At 48.4% G+C, this 24910-nt stretch overlaps 1 protein-coding gene across 2 annotated transcripts; it reads left to right on the forward strand.

Moving 5' to 3' along the window:
• Positions 1-19054: 19054 nt before the first annotated feature.
• Positions 19055-22169, forward strand: NEUROD1 (neuronal differentiation 1). 2 transcript variants are annotated; one of them, XM_059476115.1, is made up of 2 exons: positions 19055-19147; positions 20230-22169. In XM_059476115.1, the coding sequence occupies exon 2, from the start codon at positions 20239-20241 to the stop codon at positions 21325-21327; it is 1089 nt and encodes a 362-aa protein (XP_059332098.1). In that variant the 5' UTR covers positions 19055-19147; positions 20230-20238; the 3' UTR covers positions 21328-22169. The 2 variants fall into 2 exon arrangements, with proteins under 2 accessions (XP_059332098.1, XP_059332097.1); XM_059476114.1 differs by lacking the exon at positions 19055-19147 and having other exon boundaries at positions 20224-22169.
• The last annotated feature ends 2741 nt before the right edge of the window (positions 22170-24910 follow it).

Here is a 24910-nt window from a genome sequence, read left to right on the forward strand (position 1 = left end):
TCAGCAGCTGCCAGAGCTGCTCCAGCAGCTGAGGGTATCTCTCACACACCCATATAGGCACACGACCCCTACAGCATTTTCTTACCTCCTCCATGGAAAGCTTGGAACGAACTGGAATCTTAAATGTTGTGCTTTGTCAGGGGGATCACAGCCTAGAGAGATGTTTTTGGGCCACAGTACCCAGGTATGCAGAAGGTCTAGAAAGGAGGACTTGGATATAGCTGTGCTTCCTGGGAGGATCACGCCACTGTATCCATCATCTGCCAGCCAGCGAAGCTTCCTTGGGGAGTGTTCATTTTGGCTCAGAATGGGATTATCTAATTCCCACTGTCTCCTTAATACAATCTACATATTAGGACATCTGACATGGAAGAAGATTTAGTTCTTCCCTGTCAGTTTCTGCTTTGTGAGTAGCTGGGTGCTAACACCAGGTATTCTTTTAATTCTGCAAAAAGGCTTGCACCATAATAATATTAAAATTATTTATATATAGAATATTACTATGAGGTTCATGCTGAGGTCCTTCTGAAACTCTTTCTTGGTCATCTTTATTCAAAGGTGAGTGCATACATTTTCTATTCAATAACTACTAAGTGTTGGTTTAAGGCAAGTTTTTCTTCATTCACAATGAATCATACCTTTCGATATACAGGGCTCATTCAAAATGGATTGAATCATTTTGGTTTTGCTATCTCAAATCTTTGTTCTCCACTGAAGATATATTTTTAATATGGTTTTCACCTTCTCGAATCTAAAAGCATGCAATCATTCCCAAAGATTACTTTCTTCCCCAATATTTTTAATAATTAATTCAGTGGTATGAGTAGCAGTGTGTACAAAACAAGGTAAACACACAATCTGCCTGCACCCAAGCCCAGGTGGAGGTGCTGGCTGTCTCCAGAGCATCTCCAACCAATACAGAGAGTAACAGCACCAGGAAAATGCAGAAGAACCTTGGCCATCTCAGGGCTCTTGCTGAGCAAGATCCTGGCAACATCCGCTCTTATTGTCTGCTGAGTTGCTTGATTTGGGATAAGATAGGTATGCACAGGGTACATGGTGTACACATAGCTATTGCTTGCTTTTCTTCATGATATTTGTGGCTTTGCTTTCCTTTGCAAGGTCCAGCTTGCATCCAACTCTGTGAGAGAAAACCACCCTGAGAACAGGGAGTGTCTACATCAAATCCACTGGGAAGACTAAATAAGACAATCTTGAAAACATGAAAGAAATATGTACCTGTGCCTAACAGGTATATATATCTCTCTGTGAATAAAAATAGAAAGCAAATTAAAAAAAAAAACAAAAAACAAAAAACAAAAAAAAAAAAAACCTAAAAAAAACCCCACCAAAACAAAACAAAAAAACCAAACCAAACACTTCTTCCTGAGAAAAATATTGGAATTAATTCTGAAAACGTATTCTTAGAGAATAGTAGTCAAATCCTCCTCAAGTGTTCCCATGCTATGGTAAGGGAGTTTCAGCAGGAGTAACAGGATATCCAAGTGCATCTGTAAAGTAATGACCTACAGGTTCCTGGGTACAATATGAACCAAAATAAGAGCTCAGGCAATGTTTGATGTTGGTTTTAAAGCAGATTTAAAATAAAAAATAGGGCACAGTTCTGAAGAAGAGTTCAGCAAAACCATTTCAATATGTCGGACTACATTTTACTCTCTTCGTTCCCAGAAGAGTGAGGGTTTCTCTATAATTTCCAGGGGAAAATCACATGTAATATAATCCCTTGGTAAAAAGGACAGACCTCATAGTGCAAAGGAAAACAAACTTTATTCCCCAGGTGAAGATTAAACAAAAATTTTTCTCTGAGAAAACATATCCAGTCTTCAAATATTAAGAAAAATAGGGAAAAACAGCTACAATAAAAATAAACCAAGGAAACAAATAAAGGTACAAACATGTTTTTCTTCTGGGGAAAAATAGTACAATTCTGTTCAGATTATGAATGGAATTTCCAGCCTTTTTTCTTCCCTTTTTTTTCCTTTTGAGAGCTTGAGTATATAGTATATGGTGATATATGGTATATGTTCCAATTTCTCCCATTCATAACTTGTCAATGGCATCTCTTTTTTTTTTTCCTTTTGGCACATAATTCCCTCTTTCTGACCCAAATCCAAAGTCAGCACATAACATGAGCCTTTGTGAAGCAGCAGGTTGTGACAAGCAGCTCACTTTTACCTATCAAGACCAATGATGTATGAAGCTGGCATGTTAAAAAGCATTAAAATGTGTCCAAAACTGATCCCATATGTTTTGAGGCTTCCACCACACAGAACCACCAAGTAAGAACATATTTTCCTGCCTAAGCAGACAATTTTTCCACATCAGCTTAGTGTCCCTGTTGTTTCTGCAGGAGCGCATTCATTGTGCTCTTATTTCTTCCATGCATGTGTGTTCACTGCAATTTGTCAGTACAGAACTGGTTTTTTGGAGCCTGAAACCTGAGCACTTCCCAGGAAGCCTGTAATAGCAGTCAGGCTCTAGGCCATGCTTATCATGTGTGGACCACTATTGCTTTGGATCTTTAATACTGATTAACCAACCAAATAATAAATTAGATTGAGAGAGAAATCTTCAGGGAGGAAAGAATGGATTCAATTTAATTACAACAACATATCTTGATTATTTCTTGTATTAATACTAAGATTCTGCACTTAAACAACTAACCTTTGTCCTCATAATTAAGGTCATTTGTCCCTATGGGTTGTTTTCTGTCTGAAACAGAGTCTGGAGCTGTGCAAAGGTGGTGGGCTGTGCCTGTGGCAGTGGGAGCAGAGACAGCTTTCCATCACAGCCATGCAGGAATGCACCTCCTTCCCAACAGAGAAACCTTGCTGGGATCGTGCCAGGATCACCTGCAGTGCCTTCCTTAAAGCCATGAACACCTGAGAGGAGTCTCAGGGGAAGGGCAGGGGGCATGCCAAGCTCTGGGGTGTCCAGAGGAAAACCTGGGGAGTCTCAGAGCAAAGCAGTGGAGTCCTGCAGTTCCTCTGGCACCCATGGATGGTGAACAGATGAAGCCCACAGAAAAGCTGGAACAAGCCAAAGCTCCAGTTGCACTGTCCATTGGCAGGAATGACTATTTCTGTTCTCTCAGGCTGAAACACCCAAACACCACGTTGTGCCTCACCTCTGCCTTCACTGGGGCGAGGATCCCGCGTGGGTGAGTGCTTGTAAAACACATCAGAGCATTTCAGGTGTGCCCATAATGCCTGCACTGCTATTATCCCAGAGAAAGCTGGGCAGACCTCCAGCTATCCTTGCTCCTCCTTGCAGAGGATGGACTCCATGATCTCTCGAGGTCCTTTTTGAAGCTTCCTCTCTGTGCTGATGCTTATAATTACAGGGCCTTGCCTGTGTTTGCACTTCTTCACTTGAATGATGCTTCTGCGTTCTGAAAGGAAATGCACCATAAATGCAGCTGTGTTGTTGTTGTTATTCCGTTATTATTATTCACTTAAGAACTGCTGAAAAATGGGTTGTAGCTCCTCAGGAATGTGAATAAAGTTTTTTCTCTGGGACCTCGACGGCGGCCCAAGCATATCGGCAAATGGAGGAGAGGAGTGAACGAGTCACAGCAGAAAAATATGAACCTGTTAGCTGCAGCACCACCAAGTGTCAGCCGTGAAAACACCACGTATCGGGAAAATATCCAATTTCTACAGGAATTGCAGAGCAAAATATTTTTAACCAACTCGTTGGCATCTAAATGAACACAGTTTAATTTTGAAAATTTTTGAAAATCAATTTTGAAAATTTTCAATGTCAAAGAAAGCTGTAAGGCTTCTTCCAAGAGCCCAGATCCATTATGTTCTGACAAGGTAATACCAGTATTTTCAGAAAATAAAATATATTTCTAATTAACGAGGGAATGATTTAAATAGAAATTTAGATTTAAAACTTCTCAACAATTTATATGGGTTTGTGTTTGTCAACTATTCAGGCACAAGCACACCCCAAGCTCTCAGCTGCTGCCATGAGCTGCAAGGTGTGCAGGAGTCACTGCCTCCAGCGCGGGCAGGGACCTGCTTTGTGTCACAGGGACAGACACAGCACATGGCAGCTGCCAGTGGAGGCTGCTTCAGAGAAAATCCTTCTCTTTTCTGAGTGTTGTGTTATGTTACTACACATGTGTCAGAATACAGCTTGTAGACGTAGCTCCCCTCTCTGTATGAGAACCCGAGTGTCCCTGCTAGTCGGGTGTCGCCTCCTCTGGCCGCACGCTGACATGCCGGGGTGCTGCCTCTGGCTCTGCGCCACAGGAGGGGGAGCATGGCCAGTGGCCCCAAAGGAGAGGTACCTGCCTCTGCCCTGTCAGCAACTGTCAGGGACCGCATGCCAGTGACACCACTGCTTTTATTTTTCAGGGTATAGTCAGCAAAAAATATAACTGATGACTTTTTTGTTTCCAAGCATTGTGATATTCTCAGTCCCTTACTGCTAGCATTTATCCAAGGTGCCTTTACAGACTTCCCAAACAAACCAAAGTATCCTTCTACTCCTTTCTGCTTGTTTTTCTGATCCAAAATTAAAATCTTCAGGAGGAATGAAGAGACAAAGAAACTTTCACAGCCCATCTATTTCCATGGCACATTTTGGAAGCAAAGCTCTGTCTATTGTTTCATGATTTTCATTTCCTAATTTGTCTTGCCTGGCTGTAGCTTCACACTGCTGTTGCTGCCAGTGCCAGTCCTGCACACTCCCCTGCTGAGCATCCCTTCCTTGGCAGAGTGGGAGAAGGCAGAGCATCATGTTAGCACAGCTTCCCAGCCAGTGCTGGGCTGGGCACTGCTCTGCCTGCCACAGGAGGACATCCCTGTCCTTCTGATGAATTATGTCACCTTCTGAAACAGGACACAGCCTCCCAAGTCTCTTGTGCAAGTCTGAAAACATTATCACAACTCATGGCAATGGAAAGGAGAGCATTGAGGGCAAACTCCCATCTCAAGATGCTGTGGCCAAGCAAGATGAGCTGGAAACCACTGTACTCAGCACTTTTCTTGGGGTGTCTATCCCATGGATGTCCACAGGAGCCTGGAAATCCCCAGCACCCGCTGATCTTTGGGTGTGTGTGCTTTCTGGATCTGGATTCCCCGTCCTGCTTTTCAGAGACAGCTCTGGCTGGATGTGTCAGCAGCTTAGCCTGGCTGAGAACAAGGGGGAGAGTTCTCTGTCCTTTAACTTCTGATACTCTTTATCATAACCATTCTGCTCGTGATTTGCTTCAAACGCAGCCACACTCAGTTCCCTCCTCCAACAGATGCCGGTTTTCGTGGCGATTTGCACAAGGACAGCCCCTGTGGCTGCGGAGAGCCCCGGTGAGCAGCGGGCGGGCCCACCACAGTCATAGCGAGCCCTGCGGCTCCCGGCACTGCGGCATCCTGGGGACCAGGCACCACCTGCTGCCCGAAAAATTAAACTCCTTAAATCCAGCTTTGCAGATCCCCAGCTAAGTGCAACAGGCGTCATCTAATAGTCTAAAGTAACCTGCAGATCTTAACTTGCTTCTGCAGAACTTCCAACCTTAACACTAGCCCTTACCAAAGCCCAGAAACTCATGGCTGCTTTGAAGTATATCTCATCTATCCCTGTGTGCACTTTGAAATGCATGGTACTGCTCTCTACTCTGGAACTAGAACCTTTAAATAGATAAAATAAACTGTTGCTAAAATTACTCCAAAATTAAAAATATCACATTAGCTTCTCCTAACTTCCTAACTTGGTATTTATTTGTATGGCTACCCAAAACCAAATCTTGATCCTAACTTCCAGGAGACCTGTCCAAAATTTCAGGCGAAACCTTCATTTTGTACCACACTTTCTCCTCTCTGAAGAGACCTTGTAAGAACACATAAATCTGATCCTGCAGTCCTAGTTGTCTCATATTCTCCTAAAGCCTTCACAAAAGCAGACTAACACCACCCCTGCCTGAAAATTGAGAATAAGGCATCAGATTCATGAGGGCAGTCCCCAATGATCTCATGCAACTTTGCCAAACACTGCAGGGGAGATCCATCTGTGAACCCTACTGCCCTAACTCCTTGTGCTACGCTTACTCTTGGACTTCTAGAAAACTCAAGATCACCTACAATTCCTGCAAAGTAGAAATACAACATTCAAACCCAGCCTTGAATTTGCCTCAGAGTATCCTACAGATAGGAAAGAGAAGTGTGCTGGTCAGTATATCATGTCCCCTTAGGTTTACCTGTAAGTGTAAGCCCATAAGAGGGAACACAAGACTTAGGTGGAAGTTAATAATAAAGATATTAAATTATTTTCCAATGTGACTGTTTGGGAGGACATCTCAAGTCACCACAGGAAACTGCTGCTGAGATCTGATTTTCCAGAACTTGTCCTGAGCTGGTTAAACCCGTCCCAAACCCAGTTATTCGGATTTTCGCTAACGTTGTCCAGCCGCCAGGCAGTGAGCTGGCAGTCCGGGAGGGGCTCAGCGACCCGAAGGTGAAGAGGGCCGGGCAGAGGAGCCTCCCCCGGGGCGGCGAGAGCCCCCTGCCCGGGAGCGGGAGCTGCGCGTCCGTCCCTGCCCCGGCTGCGCTCCCGTCCCTGCCCCGGCTCCGCTCCCGTCCCTGCCCCGGCTCCTCTCCCGTCCTTTCCCCGGCTCCGCTCCCGTCCCTGCCCCGGCTCCTCTCCCGTCCTTTCCCCGGCTCCTCTCCCGTCCCTGCCCCGGCTCCTCTCCCGTCCTTTCCCCGGCTCCGCTCCCGTCCCTGCCCCGGCTCCGCTCCCGTCCCTGCCCCGGCTCCGCTCCCGTCCCTGCCCCGGCTCCGCTCCCGTCCCTGCCCCGGCTCCGCTCCCGTCCTTTCCCCGGCTCCGCTCCCGTCCCTGCCCCGGCTCCGCTCCCGTCCCTGCCCCGGCTCCTCTCCCTATCCTTTCCCCGGCTCCTCTCCCGTCCTTTCCCCGGCTCCGCTCCCGTTCCTACCCCGGCTCCTCTCCCTCTCCTGCCCCGGCCCCGCACCGCTCTCGGGAGGCGGCTGCAGCAGCCGGGAGCCGCAGTTTAAGCACGCCGCAATTATCTAAATCCTGATCTGAGCGCTCTGTGTCGGTCCGTGGCTCTGCAGTAATTGGCTGTGGTGCACGAAGCGCTGCGGGCCGAGAGCTGGAGATCAGCAGGCTGTCCCTGTCCCTGTCCCTGCGCCTTCAGCCAGCGGCACGGCTGATTGCTACCAGAAGTAAAGCAGCAGGTGAATAACACCGAAAATACAAATTACAGTTTAGAATTTACCCGAAAAATAAAGGGAAATACAGCGAGGGAAACGGAAACCCATGCAATTTGCACACAAAGATACAAATTGTGACGCTGAAATGTGAGGAAAACTGCCCAAATTCATCTAAAAATATGACTGATCATTTTCAAGATGCACACTATATGAAATACAAGATGCCGTAGTGGTTTACTAAGCTATACATTCAGGTGCAATGCCGCAACTAAATACTAAAACCACAGGCAAAAATAATATTTTAAAAATCCCTAGAAAATGAAAATTAAATTTGAAATGCGTTTAAGTATTTCATCGAGGCATACATAAATTAACATATTTTAAATAAAGCCGAGAAGAAAGCTAGAAGATATCTTCCCGGAGCACAGAGAAAGCCCCAAACAATAATAGGTAGACATAAAAAATGAGTAACAGATGGACCAACTGGAGGATTGTGCTTAATGTAATTAACATTAGCACTTACTGGTAACGGTTAATGGTCCTATACCATCACACCTCCCAAAACAAAGCCTGATCAGGGACACATCAAAAGACACGAAGTGAACCCTGAGGCATAAGTGACATTTAGATCGTGTTGAAGACATTTTCATCAATCTTCACGAGAAGTAACAGCTATTGGAGAGAAAGAGATTGTGAGCAGGTTTCCATCTTGTAATCTCTACATTTTCTTAAGTAACTAGACTTCTCCCCAAAATATTATATATTGCTAATTTCTGCTCATCTCTTGCTGCTAAATCTGAAAGATGTACATCCCTTCAGCTGTCATTCCATAGTGGGAACCTATCTGAAAGCATGGTTCTGCATTTTGTATCAGGAGTATGAAGTGACTGAAAAATGCTTCAAGAATCCAAAGAAAGATTTAGTATGTACCACATAAGTGTTTAAAAGGTGGAAATGTTCATGTCACTAGAAAATCCTTTGCATTTTTTATTAAAGTTTGAAAAAAGTTCCCACATTAAGTTGCTACAGTGCATTTTTTCCAGTCACAATTGTAGTTCTATTCAAAATTGAATTAACTGATTGTTCATTCAGAAAATGGGTGTTATAAGTTGTTATTGTATGAGAAAAAGCCTTTTTGCTCATAAAATCTTCTATTTGAAAGCTTATCAGTGTTGTAGGACTTACTTGAGAAAATAGAATGTGCTTCACTAGGCAAACCCAGATGGCATTCACTGGGTGCTGTGGTTGGTTTCCTTTTAGCTTCTTCTTCATCATGTTTGAGAACAAAATGAAAAAACTCAAAGCCTTAAGTCCTTCCTAAAAGCAAATACTGCGGAGGAGAGCTACCTTTCGGATTATTTCGTGCTCACAAGCACAGAGCCGGATTGCGAAGCGGCATTTTTGCCTTCTCTCTGCAGGACAGGTTCTCCAGTGCCATCTCCTGGTGGGCGCGACCGGCGGGAACCGAGTGTAGAGCCGAGCCACATGAAGGGCTGAGAAGATGAAATGTCAAAATAGATATTGATTTCTGCCAACTTATTAAACAGAATGACGCAATCTAGCGGCAGATAATTTTTTTTGTGTGTGTATGAATTGTATGATTTGTACCATACTTTGTAATCCTCCAGTACACACATATATACATATATATGAAATATATATGATTGAAATTACTTATATACGAAATTACTTATATATTAAATTACTTATATAGAAATAAATGGAGCACACAGAGCATTCTTGTCTAGAATAGGGGAGAAAGATTTTTTTTTCAAATAAATGCAAATGTGAAGATAGGGGTTTTGTTTGTTTATTTGGGGTTTGTTTGGTTGAGTATTTTTGAGGAGAGTTAACTTTCTTATTTTCATAATCTAATAACAATTTGCTCTATTGAGTACACAATAAAAGGACATCCCCATCTTCTCTGCCCCCAAAAAACAGGCAATTTTTTGCAAAGGAGAAGAGGGTCACTGTCATTATCATCACTTTATTGCTGACTTTACAGCAACCCCTCTGTGCCATTTTGAATTATATATGTGAACAGAGGACAGAGGTGGAAAAAAACAAATTGGTGCTGAGACATTACTGCAATTCCAGAGCAGGACAGAGCACCCACAGACAGAACTCTGAGCTGTGTGAGCGTGGCATTGTCCTGGATGGCAGGCAGATACAGCAGTGAGGGCTGTCAGCTCCCACGGCCCCTGCAGATCAAGGAGCACAGCAGCACCTCTCTGCACATTTTAATTGTGCAAGGCAACTGGCAGCTGGTGTGAGTTGGAGATATTCTTCATCTTCTCTAATTTATTTTGGAAGTTGATTGGGAATGCAGGAGGCAAATGAGCACAGAAATGGCTCTGAGTTACCTTGTTCTACGGCCTCCCCCACTCCTCCCACTCATCTGCACAGCTCTGCCCCCACGGCCATCCATCTCTCCACCACAGCAGTAATACATACAAATGAACTTCCAGCAGGTGCTCCATTTCTTCTCTGTTGCCTGTAGGAAGCAAAATATCTGATCAATTCTTTTATGCTCCCTTTAATATTCTAATGTCTGTATGTCTTGTTCTCAGTCTCTTGTAAACTACCTCACCATAATGGTCAAGAATAACATCTCTAGTTTGCATCTCAATGCAAAGAAATGAAAATATGTTCTCTCTTCTCTAACTAGAAAGAAAACAAAGTAAAGCCTTGCTTAAGTTGCCTTTAGCATGAAGTCTATTTAACAATTTCAATCCTTTGTAAAAGGAATTCATAGAAAATACTATTTTTTTTTCTCAAATAAATGTTAGCCCTAAGGCTGTTAGAAGCAACTTCTGATGGCTGATGCATGAAGTCCTGTGCCACTAGAGATGGACACTGAATGCCTTCTTCTCTGAGTCTGATGTGGACTCTTGTCTGTTTCTTCCCAAATGTTGCTGTGAATCCTTTTAGAGAATTCCCTCCAACCTGGTCTTAGAGAACATCAGAATTTGGCTGGATATATTTTTGCTAGTTTGGTTGCTGACTAAAACAATTCTATTGGCCAGATAAATGAAAGCTGCCATCTCTTCAAACTGAAAATGCAGAACTAAGAAGGATTGTGTGTTTGTCCTTCAGGGTGATGAGCACAGGTGACACATTGGGGTTAACCTGGAGTGAGAATGAAACACGTTGCAGATGGACAATGCAATGGATAGGATGACATGGGCTTAAGCCATCCAGGGAGACTTCAGCTTCACCGAAAACCTCTCAGGGATCATTTTTTCAGAGACCCAAACTAGGATAGGCAGGACTTCCCTTCTGCCATTCCTACAAAGCTAAAAATGAGAAAAAGTACAAAATACTGTAAATGTGATGTGGTCCCATACTGGGCCAGATCAAAGGTCCATCTAGCCTGGTGATGGTGTTTTCAGCACATCCATCCCAGACTGTTTAACAAGGAGCAGAAAATGGTGCAGTGCCACCAGTCATGATGGCTCAATGCAGAACCACATTGCAGCAGAAAAAGTGAGGGTCTCCATCTGCTCCTTTTCCCCCTCTCTCCCTGTCCTTATTCTCTCCTGGCTGTGTGCTTCTGCTTCTTATCCTGCATTGTGAAGGTGTTTGTCAGGTCTTCTAAGAGCCAATGTAGCCAGTTCAGTGACAAAAGAGTTTTCTAAGCTGAGTCCCACGACACCAGATCTGTATCAGGGGATGGAGCAGATCCCACCAACAAGAGCAAAGGGAAGAGAGAAACAGAGCAGTAGGCGGAGGGAGTGAGCCTTCTCCTCCTGAGCAGCAGCAAGCTGTTACATTTCCCCAGCTGCACAGGTGACACCGGCCCTGCACTGGCCTTTACTGAGCCCTCGAGTGCTGCATGCACCGAGCTGTCCCCCTCGGGCTCGTTTCCTCAGCCCCTAACGCGAGGGCGGGAGTGCAGCGGGGCTGCCCACCCCTGGCCAGGCTGACTCCTCACTGCTGCTCCCTCCTGCTCACAGCTCCCGATGTCTGCTCACAGCACCACTGAACGAGCTGCCCCAAACTTGCAACAGAAAATTGGAAATCAAGGTGATCCAAGAAACTTGTAACTACCCGTGGATCTACAGTAGAGGAAATGGACTATAAATTACTTGAGATAGAGTAAACCTGACACCAGCTGAAATTGCCAACCCTTTTCAATAATAAATCATTTTACAAGTACAAATCTATCAGAAGTAGGGATTCTTGCTGTTGCGAACCCCCCAGTTTAAAAGAAAACCAAACAAAAAGAAACAACCTACTGAAAGTTGCGTTTCAATTCTGGACAACTGCAACCCTTAAAATAATTTTGGAAAGAATATGTAGTCATTCTCTTTACTGATAGTTTTACAGAGCATCAGTCTACCTAGAGGTGACATGGATACAGAAGAACAACAGATGATAGTTTGAAATAGATCTTTGAAAATACATCTTAATGTTATGCTCTGTATTTCTGCTTCCACTGCTTTTTAAAAGTCAGTTTTAAAAATGCTAGATCTCATTCTCCATTGTCTTGTCATTGGCTTTTTAAGTTTTTTGTGTTGTCAAAAAGATTCTGTAAATAACACAGCATGAAGTCTGAGGATAAACATACAGAAATACAGAAATCATGGATTTCTTCTCCACTGCTTCACATGGGAAATTGTGAACTACAGATCTGCAAGACACCTGAAGAGTGACCAGGTGACAATTCCCCACTCCTGTTGGAAGGAGAGGTTAACACCCCCTTTCAGCAGTGACCCCACTCTGCAAAGCAGTGGAGAGCAGGGTTATTTCTCTTGTTCAAGTGAGCATAAACAACTGGATGCTCTAGCAAACTCACAATAGGCTACTAAGAAAGGGCCAGATGCTCTTATCCATTTGCGAGGGTGAAGAGGGACAAAATGAGTAAATATTTATATTATCATAGTGGCATGTAACTGGAGCTCAGTTGTAGAGAAAACAGTGATTTACAAGCGTGTTCCTCCTCTCTTGGGAATCCACATAAACCAAGCAAAGGTTCAGCACTGAGAAACATCTCTGACAGAAGGACTAAGCAAGATGAGAGAGCTACAGGATTTTAGGACACACTGGGCATACATCTCTGGGATCAGATGATGATTTGCAAAGAGAAATGTTTTCCTAGGCACGAGTCATCACAAATTAACAGGAAAGATCTACGTGGTACATGAGAGAAGTTATTGTGCATTGTGGCACACAGCTTCAGTCCCAGCACCCCAGAAACAGTCCCACCCAGAGCTTTGGGCTAAAGCTCAGCATTAAGGATGCCTCTGCAAGGTTACTCCAGCCAGAACATCCTTAGCTGCTGCATTTCCAAAGGATCCCTGACAGGCTACAGTGTGGAGACCATTCCTTGTCCACACTTCTCCCACAGTCACTTAGAGTCACAGCCATCAGTTCTCTGACACTGAGCACCTCAACAAGGCTTGCATCTTCCCTCCTGAAATATCACAGAAAGTTAATTTTGCACAAGAACTTACAATAAAATATTTTGGGGTTTGGACATATTTTTGGTCCTCATGGACATTTGCCTTTGAAAGCCCTTGGGACATGACTGCAGTTTATTTATGTCTAGGTTGTGCTTGGTTTCAGCCCTAGGGCTGAAATATATAGGTATGTATATACATATATATGTACATACCTCCTGTAGGTGAATTTTAAGATTTCCTCCAGACAATGAAGGGCAATAAAACCACACTCTGCAGGAAGTGATATAGCTTTTTTTGATGACAAGATAGCATCTTTTCTGTGAATCTTTGCAGTGAAAGAGGGAAAACATAGTGTGCTATCTAATGCTTATCCTGTCCTTTGTGGATTAGAGGTTGAGACATCTCCTCAAGAAACAGAGAAGAACATCATGTCAGTGTAGTTTTGGGATAGTCACACCCATAGCTGGGATGGTTAATGTCCCAGGAGCATCTCTGAGAAGCAGTCACATGTGGTGACACACACTCTTAGGCATTCACACAATGTTGTGAGCTGACAGTGACAGTCAGGGGGGTAAAAGGGGAGCGATGACAGGAACGGCAAAGGAAGGCAATCCCTTACAATGTGGTGATGTGTATAACTCAGAATATCCTCAAAAACACTTACAGTGCTTAGCAAGAGTTTCAGCTGTGGGAGTTACACTGTTCTGTGATGGGAAATGATTCTCCATTGTGCCCAGCTCACTGTGGAGCACTTAAAGCACAGATCCAGGTGTGAACTCATTCCAAGAGGTAAAAACAAAGCCGCATTACGTAATAAGATTTAATGATTATTTGAATCTCTTTTTCCATCCCTGTGGATCATTGATTTAACCTTTCTTGTTTTGTTCTCAGGATATTGCTTAAACAAGTAACCATGTTCTGAGATTAATCAGGACCATTTTTGTGTATAACCCTTTAAGAGTGTTTTTGCTTTAACTTTCTTCAGTAAAGGAACACTAACAGAAGCAGTAGCTTTGCTAGGAAGTGCAAAATGTTGGCAAAATGTTCAGATTGGATGGCCATAGGGAACAAACACATAAGCTTTTATGTGCACAGCCTGGGGTTCAACTGCTATTTTCTCTCAGAGGAAAAAAAAAAGCCACCTTTTAAAGCCACCAGTAAGGAGATTTCTATTTAGAGAATATGCAATAACTCATATTGAGACAAGATTTTAATCTCAGCAAAGCTTTGGATAATCTGCTGGCACCTGTGTTTGATGCTCTTCCACCCCATTGTACCCCTTAGACTGAGGCCAAAGGCCAGATCCTGCAAGTGTGTTTGTGGCAACAGCACTGCTTAAGTGAGGGAGAGTTTTATCAGAAAGGAAAAAAAGACTGGTCAGGATCCGCCCTGGAAAGTATCACCTGTAAGGAAATGACACCAGTGTCATCATCCTTTATGCTCCTCTGGAGCCTCATATTCTTTTTAACAAGCACTGCACCAACTGACATTGTTTGTTGTGGCAAATATCACAACAATGCCTTGTGCTGCCTTGCTTGAGGACACAGTGTGAAGTATAGAGCACTCAGTCTCAGGGAACCAGGAGAAAGGTAATGTCTAGGATGATTTTAGAAAGAATTGGGAAAGATTTTTCACATGTAGATCTCAGCTGCTGGAGGCTGTGCATCAGCCTGTGTGTGATCTAGAGAGATTTTTATAGAGGTTTCAGGATACAAGCAAGCAGGGATGGGTTTGGGACTGTGTAGATACCATCAGAGATGCTGTGGAGCCTTGTTGCTGCTGAGGCCTCTGTATCCAACTGAGATGTGGGCTCCAGTTAACTAGTGTGATATTTGTACAAATTCAGCCTCTGCAGCTCGAGGAAAGAGAAAGAAATGTACAAAATAAAAATGGGCTTGGGTTTGATAATTTGGGCATGCAGTGAGTGATGCTGTAAAAGGGAATAATGTGGCCGGGCATAGGAAAGAAAAGGAAAAAAAATCTACATTGGTGTATCTTACATAGATACATGTATCTTTCATCTCCTTTAAAATTAACATTATTCACTTGAAAGGGTTAAAAATAACATCAGATTTCTCTCCTTCTTTGATTCTGTGATTCACGTGTCCCATTTTAAAGTCTACACCCTGTGAAGAGGAGTGCATTATCAAGGAAAGAGCCTTGCCAGGGACAGAAGGTAATTTCCCGTAGCAGGTGCGTACAGCAGGTGGTACACAGTGTACCTGCAACGAAAAGGTAGATTTAGGCTAAGATTTTATTTAATATGGAAAACTTATTGCATCCTGAGCCACTACTGGGGATGTGCCAAAAATCGTGTCTGCAGCATGATTTATTACGTGAAAATACCACCGAACTAATCAGTGGAGTTACTAATTAATACAAATCTGCATTTTTGCATAAGCAATTAGTGCAAAGAGAGTGCAATGAAAGAGGAAGTTTGACTCATTTAATCTCAGTGTCTATTCAAGCGGAAAGACCCACTAGGGCAAGGCACTAGGATCTACATTTGGATGTTTTTTTTCCTTTTGATTAGTTAAAGGAACTAAAAGGTCAAATTATCAATATTTAATTCAAATGGAAATGCATTTGTTCAAGAGGAAAGAAAACACTTTATTTAAACAAGGTGGGACTCTGGGGGTAAATGCCTGGATCAAAAATAATTAGGTTTTGCAGTTACAACAGCATCTAAATCCCTTCTGATAAGAATCCTTTTTCCTAATGACAGAGGTGGTTTGACACCGATAGCAGAGTGCTGACGCTATTTCAACTGTAGCTCAGGAGGTAGCCGGCCTACCAATACAATTTAGACATTTGCTTTAATGGTACGTACTTCTCCGATTTGTTTGTTTTTAATCAATTTGAATTATTTTTTAAATCTATTGTGATTTCATAATTGTGTGCACTTGATTAAAAGAGTAATTTAAAAAGCTGATAATTAAACCTCAGTGGTGATGTATTTTCCATTAACTAAATAGAAGTTTACATTTATAGAATTAAAATAACAACAGCGTTTATCTAGCAGGGAAAGGCTCAATAAAATTAATACACTGAGTTTTAAGGGGGGAAAGAGCAGAAAAGGCACCTTAATCAGCCGTACCAGTTTTGGAGCCCAGATGTACACTGTGTCCTAGAGAGACGCTACGAAGCGCGGAGCGGTCTCACGCCGGTGGCACCGAACCGGTACCGGCGCGGCTCATCCAGGGCGCGGTTCTCCCGCGGCGATTCCCGCGGCAGGCTGGCCCCGGCTCGGGGTGATCCGGGCGGTGGGGCTGCCCTCCCCTCCCGTGCCCTGCTGTCCCCGCAGCCTTTGGAATTGGGGAGCGGGGCAGCGCCGCGGGCAGACCCGAGCGGGCCCTTCCCGAGCCCGATGGGCTCCGGCCCCGCGGTGCCGTGCCCTGGGGAGGGACAGACCGACAGGGACAGCGGGCAGAGACGTTTTCCCTTCTCTGTTTTTTATTCAGGATAACCTCCTTGTTTTGCGTGTGTGCCTCTCTGGAGAGGGAGAACGGGAAGCCTGGCAGCGAAAGGAGAGCCCGAGCAGCCCGGGCTACCCGGGCAGTAAATCACTCGCTCAATTGTAAGCGCGGCTTCCTCTCTCCAATAGCTCCAAGCTATTTGGGGAGGCATCTTTTCCCCGCACTCTCGCAGGTGCAATATGAATCAATTATCTTAATTAAGATAATGCCGCAAACCCAAGAGATTTCGTCGGGAGCGGATTTCGCGCTCCGGACAACTGTAAGGCGTTTCCACAGCGCTGCCTCCCCCGGCAGCGAGCCCCCCTCGCTCCCGGCTGGGACAGCGGCGGCCCCGGGAGCGCCTCCCGCCAGCGCCGGGGGGCGGCAGCTGAGGCGGGAGCGGGGCCGGACGGACGGACGGACGGACGGACGGAGCGTTGTTGGGACGCGTGCGGTTCGCGTGCCGCGCCGCGGGAGGAGGGGAGGGGGGCGGGAAGCCAGCTAGGGAGGGAGGGATGGGGGGCAGAAAGGAAAAAGAAAAGGAAAAGGAAAGAAAAAAAAAAAAAAAAAGAGAGAATAAAGAAAAAAAATAAAGGGAAAAGGAAAAGAAAAGACAAAAGGAAAAAAAAATTTAAATCATTAAAAAATAATAGGGAGAGAAAAGAGAATCAAAGGATTCGGGAGGAAAAATAAACAGAAGCCGAATTAGAAGCCAGATGGAGAAGGAGGAGTCTGTAGGTCAGGGAGAAAAAAATAGGCACGCTTGGAGCGATAAAATCAAGCGGCTGGGGGAAGAGGAGGAACGGGGAAGGTGGGAAACTGGAGCCGTTGAGCCAGGGACGGCCCGAGTAGGGGAGGCAGAGCCGGCTGCCTGCGGGACCGGGAGCAGAAGCAGCGCCGAAGCCCCGGCAAGGGCGGGAAGGTGAAGGCGGAACGGCGGAGAGCCCCGGGCCCCCGCAGCGCTGCGCTCGTCCCCGGCCCCGACGGGCGGCACCGGAGCAGCGCCCCGCACCTGCGGGCCCGGCCACCGGTACCCTCGTCAGTCACCGACTGGGGTGGGACGAGCCGGGCCCGCCGGGTTTAAGCCCCTCTGTCCGACTGCCTGCTTCTTTATTTGTCTCTCTAGTTACCTGCCAATCGACAACGTGTTGATTTTATCTTGCTCCCAGGGAAGATGACTGTGTTCATCACACTCAGAAGCACACGAGCACCCCAAAGTTCTCACCGCTCCCCGAGATGCAGTTTTCTGTCAGTGTCCTCCTCCCAATATTCTTGCCTAGTGTTTCCCCAGTGCCCACATTCCCGGGCGTCTTCCCAGACAGAGTCATTCAAAGGGACATTTTCCAGTAATCTAGACAGGGCTGGACCAGACCCACGTCTCTCCTGCACGCTCCAAACCTGTTTGAACCTCACTGCCTCCAAAACTTGTCCGTTCCAGCAGCGCGGCCGCCCCAGCAACTCCCGTTAATGGGGTCGCGCTCTCTCGGGGGCTGCCAGCCCGGCCCAGCCGCCCAGGGAACGGGCATGCTCCGGACCCCGGCCCGGGGGTGCCTCTGTGGCCGGAGAAGGCTCGCCAGGGCAGGGGCCATCCATCGGTGGCCAGGGCAGGGGCCATCCATCGGTGGGTCTGCGGCGGCGCTTCCGTCCCCTCCGTGCCCCAGGGAAGGGCCGCAGCCGCCGGGACCCGCGGGTGCCCCGCTCCAGCCGCGCCCGCCGGACCTGCCGGCGCACACCGCGCTGCTGGCCCTCGCTTCCCACCGAGAACCGGCCAGATTCGGCGGAACAAAAAGTAGCCGGTTGCCCTCTGTATTTGATTACCGACAAGGCGAACATCCCCGGAGTCCCCTCCTGCTGCCCCGGGCTATGTAGGTCACCAACAGGAGAGAAACATTTTAGAAATAACCCGACCTGGAAAATTATCTTCCAAATCCATCTCCTCAGGGGAGAATGATTTGTTCCGCAATTAAATCCTCAAGAGGTGAAAATAATTTTATTTTTATTGAATAAATATCCGGATAACGCCTGCCGGTAGCACAGCTATCATGCGAGGGGGTTACATCCCTCCTCAAAGCGCATCCCTAAGGTTTGGCGGCCTTTGCAAACTCCGCCGAGACATTTGAAGACTCTAAAGCCGCCCCACTCGGCGTCTTTCTTCCAAACTTTCCGTTAACCGGCAGCATTCCCACCGAAAACCCGGGAAAAGCGGGCTGGCGTTTGCTCCGGGCGTTCGGACAGGGCGGCAGGTGTGTGTGTGTGTGCGTGTATGTGTGTGTGTGCGTGTGTGCGCGTGTGCGTGTGTGTGCGTGTGTGTGCGCGTGTGCGTGTGTGTGCGTGTGTGTGCGTGTGTGTGTGCGTGTGTGTGTGTGAGTGTGCGTGTGTGTGTGTGTGTGCGTGTGCGTGTGTGTGTGCGCGCGTGTGTGTGCGTGTGTGAGTGTCACAGCCCCGGGACGTCCGCTTTCCCCAGCACCGGCGCAAACCGGGGAAAGAGGAGGGGGCCTGTGACAAGGACGGGGACCGGGAGTCTCGGGGGGCCAGAGGCGCGCGTGAGGAGATGTAACGGGGGGGCCGGCGGGGACCCTCGGTGGCCGCACCCCAGAACAATGGGAACAATGGGGCTCCGCGGGCCGGGGCTGGGCGGCGGCGGGCGCGGAGCGGTGCGGAGCGGCGCGGTGGCGGTGGCGGTGGCGGTGGCGGTGGCGGTGGCGGCGGTGTCATTGGTGACAGATGGCGCGGCCCGCGGGTCAGCGCGGGCGTGGCGGCTCCGCGGGCGGGCGCGAGGCCGCATACAAATAAGGGGCGTCACGTGGGGGGGGCGCCGCGCGCCTGACGTGGGCGGCCATATGGCGCGTGCCACCGGGCGGGGCGGGGCGCGGGGCGGGGCGCAGGCGCGCGGGGCGCGGCGGGCGCGCGCGGCCCGGGTCCCGGTGCCGGCCCCCCGGCGCGCATCCTCCGTCCCGCTATATAACGGGGGGAGCCCGGCGCCGGGCAACCTCGGGAAATAAACGCCACACGCACACACGCGCGGCGCCCTCGCACGGACAGCTGTGCCGGGGTTATGAGACCGTCACCGCGCAGGAGAGGCTGAGCGACGGAGGTAATGGGAAACCGTGTGTTATCCCCGGTGAAAAGGGTTCTGCCGGGGTGGGAGAGGACCCTGCGACGTCGGGGCGGACGGGATATTCCTCTGCCGGAACGGCTTCAGGTTTTATTGTCGCTTGTCGTTCCTGCTGGTGTGTGCGGGCGCACCTGTATCCATCCATACACACGTACGTGTGTGTGTACATTTATATATGTATATATGTAAATGTGTGTGTGCGTCCATGCACGCATTTAAATCCGTTTGTACAGCCGCATGTTAGATATGTTAATGTGCTTCCACCGATGCACCTCCGAACTTTGGGCTTCCCTTCCTCCCCGAGCGCGATCGCCGCGGTCCCGGCGCAGGCTGTGCCTCGGCGGCCGTGCGGCATTGTTCCTTCCCGGTGCGCCCGACGCTACCGGGGAGCTGTCCCAGCCCCGCACGGGAAGCGGGGAACCGATGCTCGTTTGCAACAGAGGGGACGACGGAGACGGGAAGCCGGGGCCAGTCCCGCACCTGTTACCGCAGGGGCAGGGGCAGGGCAGGGGCCGCGCAGCCCGGTGACAGTGCTGCGGACGGAGGCGGCACCGGGGAGCAGGGGCTCGGTGCCCGCTGGGGCGGACAAGCCCCACGCAAGGATGCGGCGAGGGGGAACCGCGGAGAGCGGCGGGGACAGGCGACACAGGCGCCAGCCGTCCCTGCAGGTGCCCTGTGTGCGCGTGTGTCCTCCTTCCCCCTTCCTCTATTCGGCAAAAATGTTTGAGGATTTTTTCTAAAGCAAAACAAAACAAAACAACCCACTCTTGGTCCGCTTGCGTCGTGCCGCCCGGGCTGACTCCCGCACGCATAATCTGCTTATATTGCCCGCTAATATCGGCGAGTTACATAATGGTATTTGAACATATGTCAACTTAATTACAAGGCAGAAACGCGGAGACAATTAAAAGTTTGCCCTGGCACGGTGGGGAATCCAGGGCTTCCCTCGGGAGGGGGCGGCGGGACCGGGGAGCGAAGCGCGGGCAACTTCTCCCCGCGGGTGGCCACGGTCGCTGCTCCTGGTGCTGACACGTCTCTTTTCTGTCCCCTCCGCCATGCAGAGGCTCACCATGACCAAGTCGTACAGCGAGAGCGGGCTGATGGGCGAGTCCCAGCCGCAGGGCCCCCCGAGCTGGACGGACGAGTGCCTCAGCTCCCAGGACGAGGAGCACGAGGCGGACAAGAAGGAGGAGGACCTGGAGGGTCTGCACGCCGAGGCCGAGGAGGACTCCCTGCGGAACGGAGAGGAGGAGGACGAGGAGGACGACTTGGACGAAGAGGAGGAGGAAGAGGAGGAGGAGGAAGACGACGACCAGAAGCCCAAGAGGCGGGGCCCCAAGAAGAAGAAGATGACCAAGGCGCGCATGGAGCGCTTCAAGCTGCGGCGTATGAAGGCCAACGCCCGGGAGCGCAATCGCATGCACGGGCTGAACGCGGCCCTGGACAACCTGCGCAAGGTGGTGCCCTGCTACTCCAAGACGCAGAAGCTCTCCAAGATCGAGACCCTGCGCCTGGCCAAGAACTACATCTGGGCGCTCTCCGAGATCCTCCGCTCGGGCAAGAGCCCGGACCTGGTGTCCTTCGTGCAGACCCTCTGCAAGGGCCTGTCGCAGCCCACCACCAACCTGGTGGCCGGCTGCCTGCAGCTCAACCCGCGGACTTTCCTCCCCGAGCAGAGCCAGGAGGTGCCTCCGCACGTGGCGGCGGCGGCGGCGGGCGCGCCCTTCCCGGCGCATCCCTACCCGTACCAGTCTCCGGGCCTGCCCAGCCCGCCCTACGGCACCATGGACAGCTCCCACCTCTTCCACCTCAAGCCGCCGCACGCCTACGGCGCCGCGCTGGAGCCCTTCTTCGAGAGCGGGCTGGCGGAGGGCGCCAGCCCCGCCTTCGACGGGCCGCTCAGCCCGCCCCTCAGCGTGAACGGCAACTTCTCCTTCAAGCACGAGCCGGCCGCCGACTTCGACAAGAGCTACGCCTTCTCCATGCACTACCCCGCCGCCGCCGCCGCCGCGCTGGCCGCCGCGCCCGCCCACGCCGCCATCTTCCCGCCCGCCGCCTCCCGCTGCGAGATCCCGGTGGACGGGCTGGCGCCCTACGAGGGCCACCCGCACCACGAGCGCGTCCTCAGCGCCCAGCTCAACGCCATCTTCCACGACTGAGCCCCCGGCCCGGGCCGCAGGGAGCGCCGGGAGCCGCGCCCGCCGCCCGCCACCGCCTTGTTTACAGCGGGCGGCCCGGCGGGTCCCGCCGCCGCCCCGGGCCCGCTCGCCCGCTGTCCGCGCTGCCGCTCCTCGGAGCGACGCTGTAAATTGGGGTAGGGGCATTGGGATCGCGTCAATTACCTGATCGGGATAACAAAATCACAAGCAATAATTAGGATCTATGCAATTTTTAAACTAGCGATGGGCCAATTACAAAATATATATGAAATCTATATTTTTCAACCAACGTTTTACTACTTGTTACCTTTCCCATGCTGAATTATTTTGTTGTGATTTTGTACAGAATTTTTAATGACTTTTTATAACGTGAATTTCCTATTTTAAACCATGCAGCTTCATCAATTTTTATACATATTGGAAAGGTAGAATTATATCTAATTTATACAAAATGATTTAACTAATTTAAACCAGCAGAAAAGTGCTTAGAGAAGTTATGTTGCCTTAGCACTTCTTTCCTTTTCAAATAGATGAAGAAGAAAAAAAAAAATGCACAATCCGGGCGATTTCTTTCCTATCCAAGTCTCTTTTTTCATTCTTTTTCTTTTTTTAATTTCTTTTTCCTTTACCCCGTACAATAAGAACCAGATCCCCTAGGTCTTGAGAAGATATAAGAACGATAGACTTATTTTCTATTAAAACATATCATTTCAACACATTACTTGCACAAACTTGTATATAAAGATTATAAGCAAATGCCAACACCTTTTTTAAATCGAAAGCTGCTTGACTATCACATACAATTTGCACTGTTTCTTTTTAGTCTTTGAACCCCTTGGCATTCCGTGGTTTTTGGTTTGTTGGATTTTTTTTTGTTTGTTTTGGTTTGTTTGTTTTTTTGTTTTTTGGTTTTTTTTTTTTTAAAGATAACTTGAAGATGTTAATGTTTCCAGGCGCTATAAATGCATGATTTTATACACGTTCACACAATCCGTGGTTGTCATATGCTCATCTTATAAATCTGAACCGAAATCTAATCAGGTTGTTAAAGTCGGGCTATATACCTATTGTAGTCGATTAGTACGGTAGCTTGAAACAAATTCAAACCATTTAATCCGTAATTAGAACAATAGCTATTGCATGTACAATGCAGTCCAGAATAAGTGCTGTTTGAAATGTAACGCTGGTTCAACTGGAATCAATCTGTACTGTAATTTTGTTTGTAATCCTGTATATTATGGTGTAATGCACACTGGGATTTTAGAAAAAAAAATCCATCCTTTGGCAACAACATAGTATTGAACATTTGGTCGAATGTTGCATTTTTCCTTAAATGTGATTTTTTTTCTTAGTGTAAGTAATTCCTATGGGATTATTGTTTTATTCGGATAGCTCATGAAAGGTGCAACACTTATTATTTGTAGAATAAAATTGGTCTAAAAAAAAGGACACGGGTTCTTTACTTACCTTGAGAAGTGCTCGGGCCTGGGGTGGGGGGTGGCGTTCGTTTGTTTACAGATAGACCCGGCTATTTGCAATGCTGATTTGTTGGACGAGGGGAGCGGGGCCGGAGCGCCGTTCGCTGGGAGCTGCGGCTGCCGGTGCGGCCCTGCCGGGCTCCCGGTGCCGGCCCTGCCGCCCGCGGCTCTGCCCGCCGGCCCCGGGGTGTCCGCAGCCATCCCCGGGGTGTCCGCAGCCGGCCCCGGGGTGTCCGCAGCCGGCCCCGGGGTGTCCGCAGCCATCCCCGGAGTGTCCGCAGCCATCCCCGGGGTGTCCGCAGCCATCCCCGGGGTGTCCGCAGCCGGCCCCGGGGTGTCCGCAGCCATCCCCGGGGTGTCCGCAGCCATTCCCGGGGTGTCCGCAGCCGGCCCCGGGGTGTCCGCAGCCATCCCCGGGGTGTCCGCAGCCGGCCCCGGGGTGTCCGCAGCCGGCCCCGGGGTGTCCGCAGCCATCCCCGGGGTGTCCGCAGCCGGCCCGGGGTGTCCGCAGCCGGCCCCGGGGTGTCCGCAGCCATTCCCGGGGTGTCCGCAGCCATCCCCCGGGTGTCCGCAGCCAGCCCCGGCCGGGACCCGCACACCGGGAGCGGGCGCTTCGGTCCCCGCGCTTGGGCAGCAGGTGCGCCTTCCCCCCGCAAGGCAGACCTGGACCCGCGCTATCGATTGATCGTCCCTTCTCCTTTGCAGACGGGAAACGTATTCCTTTAATCTTCGCTGATTATTCTGAGGCTTAAGAAAACCGGAGACACAACCTGCGGGAGAGCAATTCCCCTAATGACCGGGAACAATTATCAACAGGTCTTTGCCTCCGACCGTCAGAAACAGATTTAAGACGTTACTGAAATACTTTACATGAAGCCTGTCGCAAAGCAGGGGTATTTCATAAATATTTCAGCTAAACCCAGCAGAAAGTAAACAAGCTTTCCTATGGATGAGGGCATTTTTTTCCCCAGGAGAAAGCAAGCTTTTGGCGTCTATTTTAAAGGTGTTTGTAGCTACGGAAATCCAACGTGTAAGCATAGCAAACCTGCCCTAGCAGTTCAGCAGCCCCTGCTGCCAGGCTTCCGCCTTAAAAACATGCTAAAACTTAATTGCGACGCCGACTGATGCATTTTGCAGCATCTCCCTGCATTTCGCCAGAGCCTGCAGCTCCACACGCAAAAACTGTTGCTGAATCTGAAATGAAAGAACGCAAAAGGCAACTTTTCAAGCACCCATAAACCTTTCCCAGTCAGTGGCAATATAGGTAAGGGTGCCCTAGATAAGCCGAGGGGGATAAATGAATGATGATTTTTCAGATATAATTGAAAAAGCTGACCCAGGCTTGCTTGCCTTTTGGTTACGCACCTTCCTCCTAAATACAAGGATTCTTCTAGTCAGTCAAGGGGCAACTCACATGCCACCATCTTTTATTCAAAGGCAGGCACAGATGTTCCTTCTGCAGGGGAGGTTTTAATTTATGAAAATGATATTGTTTATGCATGAATGCACTCTGCATAACACACAGTACTTCCATCTGATGAGAGAAATACCACAGAACCAGTGCCAATGTCAGGAACATATTCTGCAAATTTAGTTGCTTAAATGTTTAATGAATATTTGGAAGGCATTTCCAAAGCACAAGAAACCTTTTCAATTACCTTTTCTTTTTCCACTATTGATAACAAAATTCAACTCTTCCAGCCAATGCAACCTACTTAAAAGATCTATCTAGGCTATCTCAGTATTTGCTACTGTGATACTTCAGAGAAAGTAATGTTTTAATGTTATGAGCAATCTAATAAGGAAAATTAATTAGGCATTTTAGTAACTAGAGGCTCTAATTTACAAATCACTTGCGAGTTTTCTTATTTCAATTAGTTTTGGGTGATTTTTTTCCCCATCACCACCCTTATAAAATACTGGAGACCTTCCCCCATCCCCTGCTTTGTTGATGCTTCTGATGTCTCCATGATATTTCTTTCATATTATTAACATCAAGCCAAATGCTGAAATTTCTGCTCATGACTCCCACAGGAAGGTCTATCAAGGTCTCTTTTAATGGAAAGAATTACTCACACTGTTCCTATCCTATGAACATATCGCTA

The sequence above is a fragment of the Ammospiza nelsoni genome, chromosome 7 (assembly GCF_027579445.1).
Source record: "Ammospiza nelsoni isolate bAmmNel1 chromosome 7, bAmmNel1.pri, whole genome shotgun sequence".
Classification (NCBI taxonomy): domain Eukaryota; kingdom Metazoa; phylum Chordata; class Aves; order Passeriformes; family Passerellidae; genus Ammospiza; species Ammospiza nelsoni.